Source organism: Nicotiana tomentosiformis, chromosome 3 (genome assembly GCF_000390325.3).
Source record: "Nicotiana tomentosiformis chromosome 3, ASM39032v3, whole genome shotgun sequence".
Taxonomy (NCBI): Eukaryota; Viridiplantae; Streptophyta; class Magnoliopsida; order Solanales; family Solanaceae; genus Nicotiana; species Nicotiana tomentosiformis.
The window spans coordinates 84,432,285-84,456,395 of NC_090814.1; the positions used below are offsets into that span (position 1 = coordinate 84,432,285).

Below are 24,111 nucleotides of genomic sequence, written 5' to 3' on the forward strand. Positions count from 1 at the left end.
GAATTTTATCGGGTTCCGAGGTACGAGCCCGTGGTTGACTTTTTGGGTTGACTTTTTAGTTTTCATTAAAGATCGAAGCTTTATTATCCAGAACTGTTTCATATGGCTTTTATTTATAATATTAAGTTATTTTGGTTAGAATTGAGCCGTCCGGAGGTTGTTTAATTTGAGAAAGTCATTTTAGTGTATCGATTTAGCTTCTTTGAGGTAAGTATCTTGCCTAACTTTGTGTGGAGGAACTAAACCCTTAGGATTTGAGTCGTTGTGCTAATTGTGTTATGTGAAAGCCGTGTACGCGAGGTGATGAGTACGTACTCGGGCTTATTTGTGAAAATTGACTGGTCTAGTCTCTTAGGCTTCTTTCATGTGTTTATTTGGAATTGTTAGCACATGTTATATTTTTTTTTTATTCGCTATGTCTACTATCACATGCTATATTTGAAGTTGTCATTACATTTCACATCCTTTACTTGTCGAGTTTGCTCTTATATGCTTTATTTGAAGTTATTACCACTTTATCATTTTCCGATCTTTTTTATTGTTGAGTTACTCTTAGTTGAAATTATTATTACATGATATCCCTTTGTTGCTGGGTTATTCTCATGCATTTAGACGTAGTACTAGTTTGTGCCATCTCTTTCATTGTTAGCCTAATTCATATACTAGGATCTGGAGTTTGTTATTTTATGGAGATACTTTCTCTATTGAGATTGTCCTTAAATAATTAATTGAAATTGAGATTACCGAAAGTCATTAATCTATTTTAATTGAAGTTGTGTTGAAAAGGGATGTTGTTCCTTGTTGAGTTACTTTCCCGTTCATTTGTTGTTATTGAGATTCTATACACATCATATTTGAGTCGCGTGCTATTTGTCGTGAAAATATTGATATTGTTGGATCTCTGGAGAGGTTGTGGCTTATGGGCACTTGTGACACGAGTTGATATATCATGTTATTGTGATGCTAGCATTTGTAAATTGTTGTATGGTTTAGTTATTGTTGTGCGGAGTTTAAGGGTGGCACTTTACCGTTGTTGTTATGCGGGGCATAAGGGTGGCATCTCACTGTTGTTGAATGTATGGAGTAATAAGGGTGGGTATTATGTTATTGTCCGGACAGAGTGATAAGTATGGCTATTGCATTATTGTCTGGGCGAAGCGATAAGGGTGGCTAGTATACGGAATGATACGGGTGGCTATGGGAGAGATAAAGGAGGCTAATGATATTGTCAGGGCGGAATGATACGGGTGGCTATCAAAGAGATAAGGGTGGCAGTGTCAGGGATGATGCATGATGGATTGGGTATATTGTGTTGGTAATTTTCGTGTGATGGTGTGTTTTTCCGTGTGTATGTCATATACCTTACATGACTTATTGTGTTGTTTCGATGAGTACTCGATATCTTTGATATTACTTGTTGACTTGGGTCGCAATAGTACACTCGCACAAGCATACACCATAGCATGCCACTTATACTAGCTCATGAGTATGAAACTTGTCATTTATTGATCATATCTATGTGTTCTCGTATTACCTGTTTTCATGTTGATATTGAGCCTGTGACCATGCCGGGCAGATTGTGATTGTGAGCCTCTAACCATGCCGGGCGGATTGTGAATGTGAGCTTGTGATCATGTTGGGTGGATTGAGAGATTGGCATGTGAGTTGTCGGTGCAGTTGTGATTCGAGATGTGGGTACAAGGTGTCGTGAGTATATGATGGTGGGTTGAGACCCGTGATTTGTGACTATGAGATGAAGTATCACGGAGTGATTGCATTGTGAAACTGGTGTAGAACGGCTTGATTAATTGGTTTTCCCTTGCATTTCTTAATTGGTTTCAATGATACTTTACGATGTTCTTATTGCTTTACTGTCTATATCACATGTTGATTTTGTTGCCATTTATTGATTTCTGTTTTCCATTATTAGCTTTATACTTTTATACTGCACAGGTTATTTTGTTTAGTGAGTGTCTTGACTTGTGCCTCGTCACTACTCTACTGAGGTTAGTCTTGATACTTACTTGGTACCCACCGTGGTGTATTCATACTACACTTCTACATATTTTTGTGCAGAGCCAGGTATTGGAGATATCGGACTAGGGCAGAGTTAGCTTGTTGATCGCGAGGATTCAAGGTAGAGCTGCTTGGTCGTCGCAGACCTTTGGAGTCCTTTCCTTTCATTGTACTCTCAGCTTGTATTTGAACAGTATTGCATATCAATCTTTGAGATCTTTCCATGTATCTAGCTAGAGTTCGTGACTATGTATTACGAGTCTTGGAGGTTGTTTTGATTATTGTCGTGTAGGCTTATTTCGCTCTTGTGTCGGTATTCATATTAATCTATGTTTCAAATTATCATTGTTAAAACTGACTTAATTATATAATAATCGGTTTAGCTAGTATTAGAGTGTAGGTGTCATCATGACATCATACTAAAAAGAGTTTGTAGTCGTGACAATATATTATGTATTTTGTCTTTTGCTACTAACTTATCAGTTTAGAATTAAATCATTTTACTGAAAATTTAATTTGTGCTATACTACAGATCGATTCTAGAACGTAAAAGATGAGTGAATAGGTGATCTGTGGTTGCTAATATACGCCGGGTATGATTACTTTATCAGCTTGTGTGATAAAAAAAGTCAGAAGACTAAGATGCACCCATATTCTTTTCCTTCAGTTCTTTCACTCTGTTTCTTTTTTTTTTGTGTAATTTTACTTTTTATAATGTGATTATTAATAATGATCATTGAAGTGGATTATGCATCCTAGATGTTTGACGATATGCTTGACTCAGCTTATTTAGAGTCATTAAGTCCACAAATTTTATTTCAGCCTTAGTAATAGGAGACCTGTGCTTTTTTAATACTGGCGAACTGATTTAGCTGCTCCGAATGCTTCTTTACTCGGTGAATTTTTATGAATCTATATTTTACTTATGCTAACTAATAGTATTGGATATAAAGAATAGTTTTTTTTACCTAATTACAAGTTTTAAAATATTACTTAATAATAATAATGTGTCGTCACTATGTTGTCTACATTTACTTTACATTATCGTAATATGGAGATAAACAAGTAAAGCAATAAGGTTTGTGTCTTTTGATGTGGAGATGCCTCAGTTTAGACAATTCTATGAAATGAAAATCAATAAGAGGTTTCTTTAGTTTTTCTCAGAGAAGAGTATGACATTTCAAATTAGTCTGAATTTGCTTTAAATGTAATCCAAAAAGAATATATGAAAAATGGTGAAACTTACATAGTGAGGGAAGGATAGTCAATGTTTCATCAGAGGCTCATTGTATTGCATATCGTGAGGGAATTCAGTTTGACAAAATTAATGACCAAGAAAGATAATATAAAAAAGTTTCGGTGTTGAAACAAAAGAATTCCTGATTATAAAATAAACCTCTGTTTGCTTAGTGCTTCAGTCGCTTGATAACTTTTTTCAGCATATTGTTATATTGCAATTGCTATGTAACAACTGAATATGTAGAGAGTTCTAGTATTGCAGAACCCCTAAGTGCTTAAAAGTAAAGTTGTGGAGTACTTGAATGAAATGGGTCCAAATGAAAAATGGAGCGGAAGAGATATTAAAGAATCATATAACCGACCTAACTATGATTGAGGCGTGTAATAGTAGTAGTTGTTGCCATCATTTTGTTTTTGGTAAGAGAGTAAACCCGCTGTCGCTACGACCTCTGTCACAGTCTCTGTCTCTCGGGTGAGCACTTTGTGCGCACTGAATAAATCTCCCCCTGTGTAATAGCTTGCAAACCACACAGAGGATGTAAATCGCACTAGACAAGCCCTGTGCGACAGGCTCAATCCAGAAACAGTTAAAGGTGATCTTCTCATAACTAAATCTCACATGCTGCTTTCCCTTCTGATTTCATCTTGGGTTCTTGTGCAAGTAATATTTTGTTCCATTCCAAGATACAAACTGATATGTTGCTTGGAGTGGATTTTTGGGTATTTCTTTTTTTTTTTACCTTTCACAAAGCCTGGTTTGCAGTTCCTCGCCCCAATCATAGCTAGGGTTGAAGGGTCCATGCTATGCAATTAGTCCCTTAAGAATTTCAGTTAATCTTCAATTTGAACATATTGATTTATGTACTCCATCAAGGTGCAATACTGTTCCTCTCGTTAACCAACATTTTTAATGAAATTCTCCCACGCAATAAAATCAGTGGCAACTAGCCACAAGTTTGTAAAATTTCCATATATGTATATCTAAAGCAGGTTTTATATGAATACATCTATTTTGATTTATTACATCAACTTGTGTATTTCAACGCATTAATGTGAAAATTAAAATTGGTTTAGAAGCATTTCTAATTGATTGGACACCTTATTCTGTTTTAATTTCTCCGTGACAATAGAAATGCACTATGTGAGACAATTGTATACGGGTAGAACCGAGCTCTATGTTTGATCGAGACATCTAGAACAATAGGTCAAGGCTCGGCACATACGTAAGAGATCGAAGTTACAGATGTAACTGAGCTCGATATCGAGAATCGAAGTTCGAACAAGACCATCAGATTTGCCCTCGTGTTTATCGGGAGCACGACCGATCCCGCTTCTAACGACCTCGAAGAAAAGCTTTGCCAATTCACACGACAAATATCCGTGATTCTCGCCATTAATCAATCATTATGGCAAAAATTACGGGATTAAGTCAAAAAGGGAACCAACGGTCTACATAATTTCTTATAAAATAATGTCTTAAAGGTTTCATCTCCCCGTATATATAAAGGGAATAGAGTAATCCATGGCACCCATTGTAACGTACTTAAGACAAGAAGATATTATTTTTTTCATCTTTGTTCATATTATTCTGGCTTCAATAATATTACATCTAGGTTCGATGGAAGTTAACCGTGCGAGGCTTAAGTCGTTCAAACTGCATGATTTGCATTTATTTTTCTACTTATTCTTCCATATTAAATCTGATTCCTCACTTTGTATCGAATTAGATCACATATCCTTAAAACCGCGTATAAATTCAATTGTTATACGATTTTGGGGGTAAACAGTTTGGTGCCCACCGTGGGGCTAAGGATAATAGTGGTTATTTGATACAAATCTTCATGACACACACTACTTTATACTTGCTCTTTGAAGTATCTTTGATTTTAGGCCAAAAATGACAAACTCTCAAATAGCACCTCTACGTATCGACAACGAGGCCGGTCATCAAGGTGAGAATAACAACATGGCGCCCGCTAATGCAAGGCCACCCGTTGATGTCGTTGGAATTCAGACTGCGGATCCAATTGATGTAAATTCACATGTGGCCATCGACGCAAACTTGCTTACCGACCCTGAAAATAGCGTCCCTGGTGGAACCCGATCAGCAGCTCAAAACACACAAAATATTGAAGAAGACGGGATTAACCCACGCATGATCTTCGAAAAGTTGCAAGCTCAATATGTGGTGATAGCTCAGCTACAGAGCCAAGCCCAGGCACCGAGCAGGGTTGAACCCGATCTGCCCCAAGAAATCACCCGTAAAACGGAACCGGTCATGGTAAGGTCGAATGAACAAGAACCGGGGACTAACCCCGAAATTATAAAAATGCTCGAGGAGCTAACAAAGCGGATAGAGTCAGGGAAAAAGAGAATCGAAGCGAACGATAAAAGGGTTGAAACCTATAATTCCAGGATAGATCAAATCCCAGGAGCACCCCCGATATTAAAGGGACTGGATTCCAAGAAGTTCGTGTAAAAACTTTTTCCCCCAAGCGCTGCCCCAAAACCGATCCCCAAGAAATTTCGTATGCCCGAAATACCTAAGTACAATAGAATGACCGATCCAAACGAGCATGTAACCTCTTATACATGTGCCATCAATGGGAATGACTTAGAAGACGATGAAATCGAATCTGTTTTGCTGAAAAATTATGGGGAGACTAGGGCTGCTTATCTGATAGATTGAGCGGTTAATTACTCTTAACGGTTTGGCTTAACGATTATCGGCTTTTAAATGTATTAATCTGCTAGCCACCCGATAAGATATCGGGCGGATTGGTATCGGTTTAGCTCTTATCGGGCAGTTATCAGGCGATTTATCGGCCTAATTAAATCTATATTGTGTGCATTAATTATTTGTTGACCGCCTAGCATACAAATTTATAATAGAAAATTACACATTGAGTCCCGACAAACATGTCTGCTAACGCCTACATAAGAATGATGTAGTGTGTCATGTGTTGTAGAGTAAAAAAAGTAGAATACATTATAGGCTAGATTATATCCCAAAGCAGACTACATATGAGTCCAGACATACATATATGTTAACGCCTACCATTAAATCCCAAAGCAGACTACATTACATGAGTCCAGACATACATATGTCTGTTAACGCCTAGCATACAAATTCAGAATAGGAAATTCCAGTCTATATTCAAAGTGAGTCCAGGATATATATTTCAAAACGATTAATCCATAAGTGAGCAGAATACACAGAAATGTTTGGCCTGCAGCTAACGCGTAACAGAGCTTGAATTTATGCAGCTTCAAAGTTCAAACAACAACTTCAAATTTCTAACTTAAACTCTCAACCAGGCATTTCACGCTATATCATTAACCATACAAACAACACCGAGCAAAAGGCAGTTATGTATAGAAATAGGGATGAATTATAAGTAGTAAACAATTTACAGGAAACACAGATGCGCTATTTCTCCAGAACATAATTCAAGACAGTACTATCGTCAATATTGTGGGATAAAAGTTGTGGCAACAACACTGTTGTTCTTCTAGTAAACATAGACAGCGGGCATTAGTTTTAAAAAAACAAAAACTGAGGTGAACTATAGACAATAGCTTAAACAATCTTATAGTAGGGTGGGAGAATAAGCTAAGCAAATAGCTGGAAGAAGTGGAAGAGTTTTTGATATTTAATATATATATGGATAAAAATAATTTATATATATATATATATATATATATATATTCTTAACGGGTTAACGGATTATCCGTTAAGAAAATTGAATAATCCGCCCCCAAACCGATAAGCCGTTAATAAAAAAATTTCAATCCGTTCCCCGTCCGTTAAACCGTTAACCCGATACCAATAAGCCATTAAGCTTCGGTTTCGATTCGATTTTCGGTTTCGGTTTGGTTTTGAACACCCCTAGGGGAGACCCTGTCGAAGGGAGCCATGATATGGTATCATAACTTACCTCCTAATTATATTGACTCATTTGCTATTCTTTCAGACTCTTTCGTAAAAGCACATGTCGGTGCCATCAAGGTCGAAACCAGGAAATCGGACCTTTTCAAAGTCAAACAGAAGGAGAACGAGATGCTCAGGGAGTTTGTGTCCCGTTTTCAAATGGAACGAATGGATCTGCCGCCGGTCGCTGATGATTGGTTGTTCAGGATTTCACTCAGGGACTCAATATTTGAAGCTCGGTGACTTCACAGCAATTAAAGCAAAGCCTGATAGAATACCCTGTCATTACCTGGACCGATTTACACAATCGGTATCAATCGAAAATCAGAGTCGAAGATGATCAACTCAGGGCACCTTCGAAGTCTATATATCCCACCAGGACTCTCGATAGATCTAAGAGGAACATCGATCGTGAATCAACATCAAACAGGGATCAATATCGGCCTTATAATGGAGATCGAATGAGCAGTGGGTCGGGGTAGAACCACGTAAGAAATGATAGGAGAATTGATCAAGGTCGAAGCAACCGAGGGCTCATGACCAAAAATGGCTTTGACAGGTCCCTCGAGCCTAAAGAAGCACCGAGGCTATCGGAATACAACCTTAATATCGATGCTGCCGCCATCGTATCTGCTATCGGACACATCAGTGATACCAAATGGCCTCGACCTCTACAATCTGATCCATCTCAAAGGGACCCTAACCAGATGTGCAAATATCATGGCACTCACGGTCATAGAACGGAAGATTGTCGACAACTGAGAGAAGAAGTAGACCATTTATTCAACAATGGGCACCTTCGAGAATTCTTAAGTGACCGAGCCAAGAACCACTTTAGAAACAAGGATTCTAACAAACAGACAGGACAAGAAGATACCGAACCTCAACACGTCATAAATATGATCATCGGTGGAGTCGACATCCCACAAGGGCCAATGTTAAAGCACACCAGAATCTCCATCACCAGGGAGAAACAAACTCGAGACTACATACCTGAAGGAGCCTTATCCTTCAGCGACGAGGACGCAAAAGGTATCATACAACCTCATAATGATGCACTGGAAATATATGTACTCGTAAATAAAACTAGAATCAAACGTGTGTTAATTGATCCAGGTAGCTCGGCCAACATTATTCGATCGAAGGTCGTAGAATAGCTCGGTCTACAAGACAGGATCGTGCCAGCAGTCCGAGTCCTAAACGGGTTCAACATGGCATGTGAAACCACCAAAGGGGAGATAACGTTACCGGTCAATACCACCGGAATCGTACTAGAGGCCAAGTTTTATGTATCGAAGGGGACATGAGGTACAACGCCCTTCTCGGAAGACCATGGATCCACCACATGAGGGCAGTACCCTCAACTCTTCACCAAGTGTTAAAATTCCCAGTCCCAGGAGGGATCAAGACAATCTACGGGGAACAACCGGCCGCAAAAGAGATATTTGCCATCGAAGAAGTTGTTCAGATATCAACACTCACAATACCAAAGGAAGTGAATTCTGGTGCCGACCCATAGGCCAAATAGCAATTACCAATTCCGGTAACGATCCAATCAGATAAGCAAAAGACTTACGAAATCGATGATTACGGGGTTCCCCGATCTTTCATAACCACCGATGACTCTAACCAACCAAATTGATAGTTGAAGAGCTGGAACATGTTGTATTAATCGAGCATTTGCCCGATCGAAAGGTATACCTGGGCACGGGACTAACTCCCGAGCTCAGAAAAAAATTTATTCAATTTCTTATAGTTAACATAGATTATTTTGCTTGGTCCCATCTTGATATGACAGGGATCCCACCAGAAATAACCACTCACAAACTAAGCATGGACCCAAAAATTAATCCGGTCAAGCAGAAGAGGAGGCCCCAGTCTGAGGTCAAATGTGCTTTTATCAAAGACGAGGTATCTAAACTCCTAAAAATAATGTCCATTCGGGAGGTTAAATATTCGGATTGGTTAGCAAACATAGTGGTAGTCCCTAAAAGAGGGAATAAACTAAGAATGTGTGTATATTACAAAGATTTGAATAAAGCATGCCCTAAAGACTCTTTTCCTTTGCCCAACATCGATCGTATGATCGATACCACTGCCGGTCACGAGATCCTCAGTTTTCTCGATGCTTATTCCGGGTATAACCAAATACGGATGGATCCGGGTGATCAGGAAAAAACCTCTTTCATCACCGAAAACGGCACATACTGTTAAGATGTAATGTCGTTTGGATTAAAAAATACCGGTGTGACATACCAACGCCTAGTAAATCGGATGTTCGAAGAACAAATAGGAAAATCGATGGAAGTTTACATTGACGATATGTTGGTTAAATCCCTACGAGCAAAGGACCATTTAAAGCATTTGCAAGAAACCTTCACTATATTAAAGAAGTATAACATGAAGTTGAATCTGGAAAAATGTGCGTTCAAAGTTGGATCGAATAAATTCCCCGGGTTCATGGTATCCAACCGAGGAATCGAGATCAACCCCGACAAGATCAAAGCTATAGAGGATATCACGATCATAGACAACGTAAAGGTCGTGCAAAGGCTAACCGGGCACATAGCCACTCTAGGACGATTTATTTCGAGGTCGTCCGACAAGAGCCACCGATTTTTCAAACTACTGAAAAAGAAGAAAAACTTCTCATGGACCCCGGAATGTCAACGAACTTTGGAGGAGCTCAAAAGATACTTATCGAGCCTACTGCTGCTTCATACACCAAAGACAGACGAACAACTATACTTGTATTTGGCAGTATCGGAGATAGCGGTAAGTGGAGTCCTAGTCCGGAAAGAACAAGGCACGTAATTTCCGATTTATTATGTTAGCCGGACCTTGGGTGAGGCCAAAACTAGATACCCCCACCTGGAAAAATTGGCGCTCGCTTTGCTAAGTGCCTCGAGGAAGCTAAAACCATACTTCCAATGTCACCCCATATGTGTCGTAACTACTTACCCGTTAAGGAATGTTATGCATAAACCCAAACTCTCGGGGCGATTGGCCAAATTAGTCATGGAAGTAAGTGGGTACGATATTGAATATCGACCTCGGACCGCCATTAAGTCCCAAATATTGGCATACTTCGTGGCCGACTTTACACCGGCTCTGATACTTGAGGTCGAAAGAGAGTTATTGGTTAACTCAGGGACATCTTCGGGAATCTAGACCCTCTTTACAGACGGGGCCTCAAATGCCAAAGGGTCTGGACTTGGTAGCGTACTAAAGCCATCAATAGGTAATATAATTAGACAATCTATTAAGACTGTGAAATTGACTAACAACGAGGCCGAATATGAGGCCATGATTGCAGGCCTTGAATTAGCCAAAAGCTTGGGAGCAAAGGTGATCGAAGCCAAGTGCGACTCCCTCCTTGTGGTAAACCAAGTTAAGGGAACATTTGAGGTCAGAGAAGAGCGAATGTAGAGATACTTAGACAAGTTACAGGTCACATTATATCGGTTCAAAGAATGGACTTTGCAATACGTACCTCGGGATCAAAACAGCGAGGCTGATGCCCTCACTAACTTAGGATCGCCGGTCGAAGATAACGAGTTTAATTCAGGAGAAGTTGTGCAGCTTATGAGATAGGTGGTGGAAGAAGGCCACGCCAAGATCAACACGACGAGCCTAACTTGGGACTGGAGGAACAAGTACGTCGAGTATCTCAGGATCGGAAATTTGCCATCGAAACCATATGAATCGAGGGTCTTGCGTACAAAAGCAGCCCGATTTAGCCTGGCCGAAGACGGAACCTTGTTTAGAAGAACATTCGATGGTCCACTTGAAAAATGTCTAGGGCCGGGGGATACTGAGTACGTTCTGAGGGAAATCCACGATGGTACTTGTGGAAATCATTCAGGCACCGAATCACTGGTTCAAAAATTAATCAGAGCCGATTATTATTAGATCGACATGGAAAAAGATGCAAAGGAGTTCGTTCAAAGATGTGATAAATGCCAAAGGCACGCTCCAATGATCCAACGACCTGGGGAGCCGCTACATTCGGTTTTGTCACCATAGTCTTTCATGAAATGAGGGATAGAAATTGTCGGCCCCCTCCCTCGGGCACCCGGTAAGGCTTAGTTTATTTTGTTTATGACTGATTATTTCTCTAAATGGGTGGAAGCACATGCATATGAGAAAATCAGGGAAAAAGAAGTCATTGATTTTATTTGGGACTACATCATATGCCGATTCGGGATATCGTCTAAGATTGTGTGTGACAACGGGAAACAATTTATTGGTAGCAAAGTAAGTAAGTTTCTTGAAGAACCATAAGATCAAAAGGATCTTATCCACTCCTTACCACCCCAGTGGGAACGGACAAGCAGAATCCACCAACAAAACCATAATCTAAAACATCATAAAGAGATTGATCGTCGCCAAAGGAAAATGGAAAGAAGTGCTACCTGAGGTCCTATGGGCGTACCGTACAACCTCGAAGTCCAGTACCGGATCCACACCATTTTCTTTGGTTTACGGCACCGAAGCTTTAATACCGATCGAGGTCGGAGAACCAAGCATCAGATTCTGACATGCAACAAGGGAATCGAATGACGAGGCTATGAGTACGAGCCTGGAACTATTAGATGAAAGGCGTGAAGTCGCCCTTGTCCATTTGGCCGCCCAAAAACAGCGGATCGAGAGATATTATAATCGAAGGTCCAACCTTTGATATTTCAATACTGGGGACTTAGTATTAAGAAATGTTACACTGAACACCCAATACCCGAACGAAGGAAAATTGGGGCCGAACTGGGAAGGACCGTACCAAATTATCAGGATCACCGGAAAAGGATCCTACAAGCTCAGAACAATGAACGGCGAGCAATTACCAAACAACTGGAATATATCTCACTTAAAACGATATTATTGCTAAGGTACGACCCCAATTCTTTCTTCTATTTTTCTTTTTTACATTTCAAATTGATACTTGCAGGCAACTTACAAAGGATGATACGAGATCCTCTGAAAGCACGCGTTGTACTCTTTTTTCCTTGAACCGGTTTTGTCCCAAATGGATTTTTTGATAACATTTTTAACGAGGCAACAAGTAATCGTGCTAACTTAGAATCAAAGGCAGGCTACGAACTGATGACAATGATCACGACAGCATTCGAGGCCTCTCATCGGTCAACCTCGAACACTTGGGGGCAATATCCTCGGGTATCAGATTTTACAAGGCATTTCGACTTCGTGATTGAAGGGCCTCGATCAATGGGATTTATTGTAAAGGCCAAACGGTCAAATGAACCGTGCCCGCTCAAATCACTCGAGCCCTGGCCCAAAACGTGTATACATGTACAACTATTATGCAAAGGAATAAAAAAGGAGACTCTTATTTGCATATAAACATCTCGTCGCCTACGTCACTTGCATTTTTCAAGGAATTTTCTACACCTGAGCCCCTAAAGATATTGAGCCCAAGGGCTACCTTAATCTGAGTTCGAACATTCACTGCACTCGGGGACTGTGGGCATTGCCTAACTTTAAAGGCTAAGGTCATCCCGAGTTAATAAAACTTGAGGTCATAAAGCTTATTTGGCATGCCCGAATCTAAAGGCTAAGGCCATTCCGAGTTAAATATACTCGAGGGGATAAAACTTATTTGGCATGCCCGAATCTAAAGGCTAAGGCCATTCCGAGTTAAAGATACTCGAGGGCATAAAGCTTATTTGGCATTGCCCGAATCTAAAGGCTAAGGACATTCTGAGTTAAAGATACTCGAGGGTATAAATCTTATTTGGCATTGCCCGAACTTAACAGCTAAGGCCATTCCGAGTTAATAACACTCGAGGACATGAAGCTTATTTGGCATGCCCGAACTTAACGGCTAAGGTTGTTCCGAGTTAATAAAACTCGAGGGCAGGAAGCCTACTTGGTATGTCTGAACTTAACGGCTAAGTCCATTCTGAGTTAATTACACTCGAGGGCATGAAGATTATTTGGCATGCCCGAACTTAATGGTTAAGGTCGTTCCGAGTTAATAAAACTCGAGAGCATGAAGCCTATTTGGCATGCCCAAACTTAATGGCTAAGGTCGTTCCGAGTTAATAAAACTCGAGGGCATGAAGCCTATTTGGCATGCCCGAATTTAAAGGCTAAGGCCAGTCCGAGTTAATAAAACTCGAGGGCATGAAGCTTATTTGGCATTGCCCAAATTTAAAGGCTAAGGCCAGTCCGAGTTAATAAAACTCGAGGGCACGAAGTTTATTTGGAATTTTCCGAATTAAAGGCTAAGGCCATTACGAGTTAAAAATACTCGAGGACATGAAGCTTATTTGGCATTGCCCGGTTCTAAAGATTACCCTCGGCAAGGCTATAAACTTAAAATATTTCAGGGAAAAATTATCGATAACACCGAACCCCTACAAAGCCTTAACAAGGCAATAAAGGCAAGGTTTGTTTGAACCTTCGAACACAACCTAATTATTTCATGCTAAGACATCTCGACCTTTGTGAAAATAAATAATAAAGCAAAGAAGAAATTTAAAAGCTATGAAAGAGGCCTTATATATATATATATATATATATATATATATATATATATATATATATATATATATATATATATATATTCAAAGATTTTTACAAAGGCTGAATAGCCCCGTTACATGTCATATACAAAGGCCAAATTGCCTCAACAAAAGAAACAGTACAAAATTTGCACGGCTTAATCTTCACCGGGGGCTATGTCATCGCCTTCGGAGTCTCCCTAGCCACCAGACTCGTCCGACTCTTCAGACGTATCGGAATCCTCCTCGGGAAAAGCTAGCCTTCAAGCATTGGCTTCGCATGTCTTGGCGTTCTCAATTTCATTCAATATGTCGAAATTCTGGGCATGGACTCCTTTGAGGGTCTTCCTTCGGGATTCCCACCACGTATGCTTCACCATACTTTTTTCATGATCATGTATAGCCTCGGCATCAACTTTGAGATGGGCCACCCTTTTATCAGCTTCGTTTCAAGCCATAATGACTTCTAACTTGGCAGCCTCGAGCTCCTTGACCAGATTCTCTTGGCCAGAAACAGCTAAACTCAGCTGAGATTGGAGTTCCTCGATCATTTTGGCCTACGCTGAGTTCTTCTCCTTTGCAACCCGAAGCTGAACCTCAGCAGAAGCCAATTGTGCTCGGGCAGTTTCTTTTCCCGATGCCAGACGGTTCATATTTTTCTTCCATTTTTTGGCCTCGACCTTCACCACGTCCACCTCTACCTGAAGTTGCCCGACGTAGTCAAGTCTCTTTTGAGCCTGTAGTTTCGGGTCGTTAGCCAAAGTATCTGAATCAACATCGCTAAGATCGAATATTCGTATTACCTGCTCGAGCAAACCGGCATGCTCCTTCCGAACCGCTTCTAACTCGGCCTGAAGCTTCTCACTAAGAAGCTTGTAAGTATCCTTCTTCTCGGCAAGATCCCGAGTCTCGGCCTCGTGACGCTTGAACTCTTCCCGGTATCGGAGAAAGGCCTCATGATGAAGCACCGAGGCCTGCAAACACGAAGGAAGATGTTAGGATTATTCACTATTAAAGCTAAGTATATAACAAAGGGATATGCGAAATTACCCAATTCGACGCCTGTTGAGCTTCGTTGAAAAGGAAGGGCGCCTCTACCTTATTCATTTTTATTTGATCCTCTTCGGTCACCAAGCACCGAAGGTAACTAGCAATTCCCATCAGGGCGGAAAGAATCCGGGCGTCCTCCGGGATGGACATATAAATTTCTCGCCTCCGAGTAGGATCAACACTCGGAGCAGGGAACTGATTCACTAATTTCGGGCTCGAAGAGGACCCGCCAGCTCCCGGGGACGGTATCTTCCTTGGTACCAGTAGGTCGCCTAAACCGGTAGCATCCTCCGAAGCAGTGGAATCAAGGCCATCGAAAAAAAAATTAGAAAGAATCGGCTACTCATTGGGCCCATTCGTCGAGGTTACCTTTCAATGCTTGGGCCTCGTTTATCATAGAAGTTGTAAACGAAAGCGACCCAGAAAGGTCAATCACCCCAAGCGCCTCTTTGGGTACGTTATCTTCTGACCGGGATGTACCGGTCACCTTTTCTTTCTCGACCTCACTGGCTCAGACCAAATCGATCTTGACCCTCTCGGAGACTTTAGCCACTGTTTCTTCTACGGCCTCCATGGCTTGAGGCACTTCGGAGTCGCAGGCCACTAACTCAAAATTTTCTTCTTCCTTGGACTCATCCCTCAAACGATTGAGTAAGTCCGATGAAAGTTCTCGGGCGCTGGTTTTCTTAGGGTTCTGCGCAGGTCGCTTCCTCGGTCTTTTCCTTTCAGGGGCCGAGGGACTCGGGGCTTTTCTTTTCTTCTTCTCTTTGCCCTGTTTTGAAGAAGGGGGATCAGTGTGTATATCATCATCAGCTGATGGAGGCCTCATCTCGACGTCCTTTCCTAAACCTACAAAATGAAAATATAACGGATCAGAGACTGATGATGAAAAAATGAGATCAGATGCATTATTAGGAGAAAATCCTTATCATGATTACGGGCCTCCCATCGGACCTTCGAGAGCTCACGCCATAAGCGTTCAGAATAAGGTCTCTATGTCGCAATGCCCTCGACCCACTCTTTAAGTTCGGGAACGGGGTTCGGCATCTGGGCAACAACTGCATCACATAACATCGATAAGAAACCAAACGGAATGAAAAGCAATAAAAGGAATACCAAAGGCAAAGCTAAACTTACGTTTCATGTTCCATTTCTCAGGGAACGGCATATCTGCAGCCGGGATTAAGTCTGAGGTCCTCACTCGAACAAATCTACCAAACCAGCCCCTGTCTCGATCCTCGTCGATACTCGAGAATAAGGTCTTGGTGGCTCGGCGTGCAAGCTTAATTAACCCTCATCGGTAAAGTCAAGGGCTATACAGGCGCATGAGATGGTCGATGGTGAATGGACATCCCTCGACCTTGCTCACAAAGAATCGAAGCAGAATAACGATCCTCCAAAATGAAGGATATATCTGCCCGAGCGTCACATCATACCTTTTGCAAAAAGCTATGATAACCCGGTCTAGAGGACCCAACGTGAAATGGTAAGTGTAAACACTTAAGAAACTCTCGTAGGTGGTAATTGATTCTTCAGGCGTAGGAACCACTACGTGTTTGCCTACCCAGTTGCAATCCTCTTTAACCTTATCGAGGATGATGTCTGTGATCGTACATATGTACCTCGAGACCGGTTCGCATTGACCCGATACCATGGGTGTATTCTCAACCTTGAAATCAGCCACAGTAGGGCACCCAGTAGGGATGTATGATCTCAGAGGGGGTTCCTCAGTAGCAGCGTGAGGAGCGTTTTTAGAAGGTTTTGAAGAAGAAAGTGTTTCTTTTTGAGGAATAGACTTTGAAGTTTTTGCCATTTTTATAAAAATAAATGAAGGAAAGAGATTGTTAATAAGGGGAAGATTTGAGGTTGGCATTGAGAAAACCAGAAGATGAAGAAGATCAAGTTCTTATAACGCAAGAAGGATTTGAGCGCAAAAGTTCTAACAAACGGATTAAAGGGTATTTATAGGTTCCTCAAGCGGCGGTTCATCTCCCGAGATAGCCGACCGCCAACTGACATACATTTAATGCCTCGAAGACCGTACTGATGGGACGTTTCCACTATTCTTATCACCTACGTCATGTACCTGTCGTCATGATTTATCAAAGTAAGGACTGAGGGTTCATATCGTTTTTAATCGCTTACTCTCCAAAAAACGAGGGGACTATCGGTATACTGGTAGAACCGAGCTCTATGCTTGATCGAGGCATCTGGAACAATAGGTCAAGGCTCGGCACCTACGTAAGAGATCGAAGTTATAGATATAACTTAGCTCGATATCGAGGATCGAAGTTCGAACAAGACCATCAGATTTGCCCTCGAGTTTATCGGGGGCACGACCGACCCCGCTTCTAACGACCTCAAAGAAAAGCTTTGCCAACTCACACGACAAGTATCCGTGATTCTCGCCATTAGCCAATCATTATGGCAGAAATTACGGGATTAAGTCAAAAAGGGAGCCAACGGTCTACATAATTTCTTATAAAATAATGTCTTAAAGGTTTCATCTCCCCGTATATATAAAGGGAATGGAGTAATCCATGGCACACATTGTAACATACTTAAGACAAGAAGATATTATTTTTTCTATTTTTGTTCATATTATTCTGGCTTCAATAATATCACATGTAAGTTCGAAGAAAGTTAATCTTGCTAGGATTAAGTTGTTCAATTTGCATGGTTTGCATTTATTTTTCTACTTATTCTTCCATATTAAATCTGATTCCTCACTTTGTATCGAATTAGATCACATATCCTTAAAATCGCGTATAAATTCAATTATTATCCGATTTTGGGGGTAAACAACAATGTTCAAATCTCATAAAAAATTAATCTCAAAATGTCCATCTTAAACAATTGAGCCTCCAGGGCCGTCCACGCATTTCTATTTTCATATTCTTTTTGTACATCACATTTCGAATTTATGCAAAATGGATGTGTCAAGTGATCTCTACAATATCCAATTAATTGTAATATTCTTATTGTACCGAGTATTTATCGAAAACAACATCTCTACCTTCACAAAGTTAGGCTGCGTATATCCTGTCCTTTCAGACCCCACTTGTGAGATTTTTACTGGGTTTGTTGTTGTTGTTGATATACAAAAATATTTATAATCATTTTATTTTATAAAAAATTAATTGTGTGTAACTCCCTAGTGTTATAATAAATTTAATCATTAAATTACTTGGTAGTCTAAAAATTATAAATAGGTCACATTTATCTCATTAATTAGGCCAGTAGGCGCCCAGTAAGCCGCACCTGCCCAAAAGTTGGCTAGAGAAAAGAGGATAGCTTAAAATTCTGTTTTTACAGTTTGCTAGAGTGTTGTATAGCTTTGAGAAAGAAGAAGAAGAAGAAGAAGCATATACTATGTGGTTTCTAAGCAAAAAGGGTGCTTCTGGGTCCTCTGCAAATTCAACAGCTGAGGAAGTAACTCAAGGAATTGATGGCTCTGCTCTTACTGCCATTGTTACTGGTAACTAACTCTTTCTTTCAATTTTTCCAAACTGAGTTGTGAGCATAGTATTTCTAGGAAAATTCTACCTGCCAACAGAAGTTTCTTGGTTTAGTGTTTAAATAGATTTTGCATAGTTCATTTCTGGTTTCTAATTCTGTTGTTGAGTCAGAAATTAAGTTATTGAAACTAACTTAGGGTGCATAAAATCTGCAGGATTAATAGATTGTTTGTTTGTCCTCAAATCTACAGGCACCGTGCATTCATATATGTCTAATCTGCTTAAACACGACTTGAATCATGGTTGATCGTCCCTCTTTAACATTTAAATTCGTTTTGAAACAGAATCATATGTCCAACATTACCTCAATTGTGTAACCCCCCCCCCCCCCCCCCCCAAAAAAAAAAAAAATTAACGCTGTGTAAATTTGCATGAATTTCATATGATAGTGTATTTGGAACGAAACGAACCCAAATAGAGCAGAATGTGTATAGAGGATTCTTAAGCTGACTCGAACTAGTCTGGAGTTGAGATGCAATAGTTGTTGTGGTTGTAGTATCTGAAAAGTGGTAATAATCTGTCACTAAATGCTCTCTTTATCTTTGTGGATACTTGCTATCAAAGTACATGCTTATATTTCTGCTGAGGTTAACAGGAGCATCAAGTGGAATTGGTGCTGAAACTGCACGTGTTCTTGCATTGCGAGGTGTGCATGTAATTATGGGGGTCAGGAATATCTCTGCTGGAAAACAAGTTAAAGAGGCAATAATTAGAGATGTTCCACAAGCTAAAATCGATGCCATGGAGTTGGATCTTAGTTCACTTGCATCAGTGAGGAATTTTGCATCAACTTACAATTCCTTCGGCCTTCCTCTAAACCTGCTTATGTAAGACGGAAATGGATAAGTGTAGACTTTCTCTTGTTTTAGTTACTTTCAATACTCTCCGACGTAAATTCATAGCAGAGCAATTTCAAGTATTCCTATTTATGCTTTCTTTTCTTGATTTGAATTTAGTAAACTGTGTTAGGCGAACTAACATACTTATGACCGCTTCATTAGTTTCAACTAGGAAGTATGTTAACTACTGATGTTGAGAAAGTTAAAGCACCATATTAGAAAGTATGTATATCTGCTGTGGGTCTTATGCGAATTTCTACCCTAAGTCTCATTAAATGTGTGGTGGCCCGGGCATATAAGTATGTATGTATGTATGTAACGATAGAAACAAGAGAAAATAAGAAGTTAAAAGAACATAAAGGGAAGCTAACCATTGTTATGTGTTAGTTTCCAAACACAGCATGCTTTGGTAACCTAATCTAAAGGTTGAAATTGAATGTCTTGAATGATTAAAAAATGTAAAAATGAGATTACTTAATACATTAAGTTCCAAATTGTATTCTATACAAGTTTTAAGTCAAAATCACTAGACTTTATCACTAAATTGAATAGGTGAGTCAATCTTCATCAAAAGAAGCATCTCCAACGAACTGTAATATTCCATATTTGAATGTGACATATTGGACTTATTTGTTTAATCTCAGGGGGTTTTCTTCTCTGCAGTACATAAGATAAGTTTTATGTTTCAATGTTTCAATATAAATGGAGATCACCGTTTCATTTTCCAATCAATCGACTCAGACAATACAAAATCAACATGCAATTTCTAAAGGTTAGCAATTTATATTACCAAGTAATGTGAAGTTACTAGGAAATTCACAAAATTAATGGGTCAATTCTTGAAAATTAGAAGCTTAACGTAATCATTCATGCTAATTTCAGAGATCAATTCTCAATCCTATCAAAACAACCCCTGATTATTATTTCTTCGCTCAAGAAAGCACCATAGTTCAAGTAATTATGGCTGCATATTCCTTTTAACTTTATACAACTAAAAAGGGTGACAGATTGAATCCAAGGCCATCCGTATTTGGTTGCTGATATAGCGAAGTTCATTGTGCTGGTAAATAATATTCAGATGATATTATCTTGTTAAACCCTCCTCCCACCACCATTAGGGTGAACAAAACTTGCATTCATATTCATGAGTACTTGTGCTTTAACTTGCTTATAGACAGACTTTTGAGCACGGAAATAACTAGATCATTGTAATCTGTGGCAAAGTAACAATGCAGGTATCATGGCAACCCCATTCACACTTTCCAAGGATAAGATTGAGCTGCAATTTGCAACAAACCATGTTGGTAAGATGCAACACATTTCCTACTTAACACTGAAATGAACTAGTCAAGGAAAATGAGAATAGGACTGGGTATTTTCTATGGAGGCAATATGGTTAATATAGGGTAACATGAATCTCCAGTCTTTGGGCCTTAACACTGGAGTGATGAGGTCAAGTGTTTTGGCTAAGTTTCTATCGTCTAATAATCTACGTCCTGCTTGTTAGACTGTCTGTGATGGCCAATTCTTGGTTTGCTTAAGTTTGGATGATCACCTGGTCTTTACAGCCAAAATTCACTCGGTTTATGTTTACATTATTACTCCCTTGCCGTGCTCATGTCCTTAGTTTGCGATGTTGTGTGTTCTTAGATTTTTGCATAACTTTATGACATCTTTTCTAGTTTAATTATCATTTAAAGCAGGCACCCTAGTGGGCATTTGTAGTGTTGGATGCTAATTGTTTTAATGCCATACTCCTTCGCTTGGCATGGTTCTGTATTCGTAGATTTCTGCATAACATTATGACATCTTGTATTTACATTATATTTTTGGTGATACTAAGGTCAAATTTCATCACTCTTGAGGGTGATTTCACGGGTATATTTATTTGCAGGCCACTTTCTTTTGACAAATTTATTGCTGAAGACCATGAAAAGAACGGCTAGTCAGAGCAGAAAAGAAGGGAGGATTGTTAATGTCTCCTCACGACGCCACAAATTTTCGTACCATGAAGGGATTCGGCTTGACAAAATCAATGATCAATTAGGGTGAACATGCTATAGTCTGACATATCTTTCATGTGCTAATTCTTTAATTATTGAGTCTTTAATTTTCTCCCCAAAAATTTGATAAGTTGGATTAGTTGGATTAGAGTATCTGCAAAGAACTAAAGTGATAGAAATTTGTTTTTGCCGTTTCTCCCAATCTCTCTCAAAGGGACTGAGCATCTGTTAGAAACAGGCCCTGATTTCCTTGTTGTGTGTGTTATCACTGACCACATCGAATGAAGAAACATTATAAGGATGCCATTTCCATTGACTACTGCAAAATATTTGTTCCCTACACAAATTTAAAATTTTTGGATAAAAGTTCTTGGTGATGGAGGACAAAAATGTTTTAGCCAAAGGAGTTGATCAATTATTTGCAGTCATAGGAAGTACATATTTTGTTGTTTTCAAAAATAGATGAACTATGCTTATGTCCAGAAAAGTTGAGACCAGGGCTTTGTCTTATGCGGATGAATGATCCTCAGGTATAATGGCCTGTCTGCCTATGGTCAATCAAAGCTTGCCAATGTGCTGCATGCTAATGAACTTGCTAGACGTCTGAAGGTACACAACTGATCTACTAAACAGTTTAATGTGTTTGATGATTGCTCTTTTCTATTACATTTGGTAAAAATATTCCACTAGATCATTGTAAAGGCATGTCATATAAAGATATCAAATCTGAGACTGACACTAGACCTAGTAATTTTCGGATGGATTTACCATGATGAGCAAAATCTCCTCGACGAAGTGGCATACCAAATGGTAGGAGGCTTTTGGCTTTGCGCTTTCTGCTAAACAAGTACTTAAAGCACACCTTTAAATTTCAGCATTTGCTAAAAATGTTCTCACGAAAACATCATCCATTGCAGTCCCTGTGATATTGCATTGCAACACTTTTGAGTTACAATTTTTATCTTAAAAATATATTAAAGCCCATAGTCCCTGAATAGATATTGGCATAAGTATCCTCTCTTCTTTTCTGATTAGGCGTGCTAACCTAACCAGTAGACTTTGAAGTAGTTAGATTGAATTCTCTCTTTAACTAGCATTGTTAGGCTTAAAGAACCTTTTGGTACTCTGCTTGTCAAGAGTAACAGCCTAACAGTAGAAGATAAGCTTTTTATCCATTTTAAGAATAATAATGTGGCCATTTCCTTTAAGAACAATAATGTGGTCATTTCCATGAAAAGGAAGGGGGCGTGGAGATTACAGCGAATTCTCTTCACCCAGGAGCCATTGCCACTGACCTTTTCCGTCAGCACAGCATTATCAGTGGTAATCTCTTTGACTTTTGAGTCATGTATTCTGTCTATCTCTGTTGCTTCATGACTTCATAGGCGAGGATTTAAGTTAAATTTGGTGGTGTTGATATTAGCTAGGTAAGCATCTAATAAGCCAAATCCGTTTTTGGAGCCCTTGTAAACTGTCCATAGTGGATCTGCTCGTTTCTTACATGTGTTGCTTATGTCTTGTTCTTTACTAAAGTTTGTGAACCTGTTACTTACATTTTCTGGAACAATATGATCAGGTCACTGCCTTTGGTCTAAATTATAAGCTTTATATGGCTGCGAGCTTATTTATCTTTCATCTATTTCTCTTTGAGGGCATTTTGAAATTACCTAAAGATTCTCTCTCAGATCTTTCTGCCATGTTGTATTTCGGGTTCTGTACTCTGAGTAACCAATAGTAGAAATGAATTAAATATACTGCAGGTTGGTATGTTCATTAATCTTTGAAAACTTGGACTAATGGATATGTTCTTTGGTCTTGTGACTAGTACCCTTTCTACATGGTTCTTATTCACGTTTTACTCTTTTTTAAACAATGGTTGTGAATTTTTAAGCCATTTTCCCTTTTCGATGTGATGCAGGCATTGTTAATATCCTTGGTAAGCATGTGATGAAAAATGTTCAGCAGGTAATTATGGGAGTAGTGGAAGTTTTATTAAATTCTTTTGTATTAAACTGCAAGAAGAAGAAAAATGGACTGCAGAGAAATGAGACGTCTAAATTACCTTGTTTGTTAGAACTTGAATTTTAACTTCCAAATCACGATTCATTGGGTTATATTCCAAATGGAGTATGATACAAAGAGTCTGCTATTATTTTTCCTTGAACAACCCTTTCTTCTGACTATTATCAAGTAGTACTTAAAAGAAGAAAATGAGGTTTGTCATCATTTGTGTTCAAAGTGGTTTCTTTTCTCCATTTCTACAGTTATAGCTTCAAATCCACAATCTTATAGAAGTAGCTTTGACATGTATGAATAGCTTTCACAAATGAAGTTTCAGGAGCCAAAAGAGAGATCTGGAGACAAAATATTTTCTTTAGTTTTGGCTGTTCCATTCATGCACCTTTTAACTGTTTCATAGGCAAATAATGTTGTCACCATAAGATTCTTGATATAATTCTATATTTGCTGATGTTGCCCTGTGAAAATTGGTCTCAGGGGGCTGCAACAACATGCTATGTGGCTTTGCACCCGGATGTTAAAGGTGTAAGTGGCAAATATTATTCGGACTGCAACATAGCTGAGACAAGCCCACAAGCTAAAGATACTGAATTGGCAAAAAAGTTGTGGGATTTTACCATGAGTTTAGTTGACTAACATAAAGTATACTCTTTTAAACCTTGCTACTAGAGTGAAGAGGGGACTCATAGGCTACCACGCCAAACAAATATCCGATTTTTTTTCAAGAGGAGCTCTAGGTCAAGCTTCTTATCAGCATTATAAGCTTCATTGCAGTTACAGTTCCACCGGGTAACTGCCTCATTTTATGGTATAACCATGTCATTTGACTTCGCTATCTTGTATTGGGATTTAATTTAGTCCCAACCAACTGATACGGTTCCCAACACTCATAAACAATTGGAGCACGCATTAAAAGTCTTTTAAATCAAAACATACTTGAAGTTTGGCTCAGTGAGACACCAGCTGCAGTCGAAG

General features: G+C 39.5%; 1 protein-coding gene across 1 annotated transcript; it reads left to right on the plus strand.

Annotated features, from left to right (window-relative positions):
- The first annotated feature begins 17,997 nt into the window (after positions 1 to 17,997).
- LOC104091928 (short-chain dehydrogenase TIC 32, chloroplastic-like) lies at positions 17,998 to 24,091 on the plus strand. Its single transcript, XM_070197194.1, has 8 exons — positions 17,998 to 18,235; positions 18,871 to 19,102; positions 20,339 to 20,418; positions 21,009 to 21,162; positions 21,648 to 21,726; positions 22,356 to 22,440; positions 23,036 to 23,082; positions 23,614 to 24,091. Exons 1-8 carry the CDS (start codon positions 18,130 to 18,132, stop codon positions 23,770 to 23,772), a joined length of 942 nt encoding a protein of 313 aa, XP_070053295.1. The 5' UTR covers positions 17,998 to 18,129; the 3' UTR covers positions 23,773 to 24,091.
- The last annotated feature ends 20 nt before the right edge of the window (positions 24,092 to 24,111 follow it).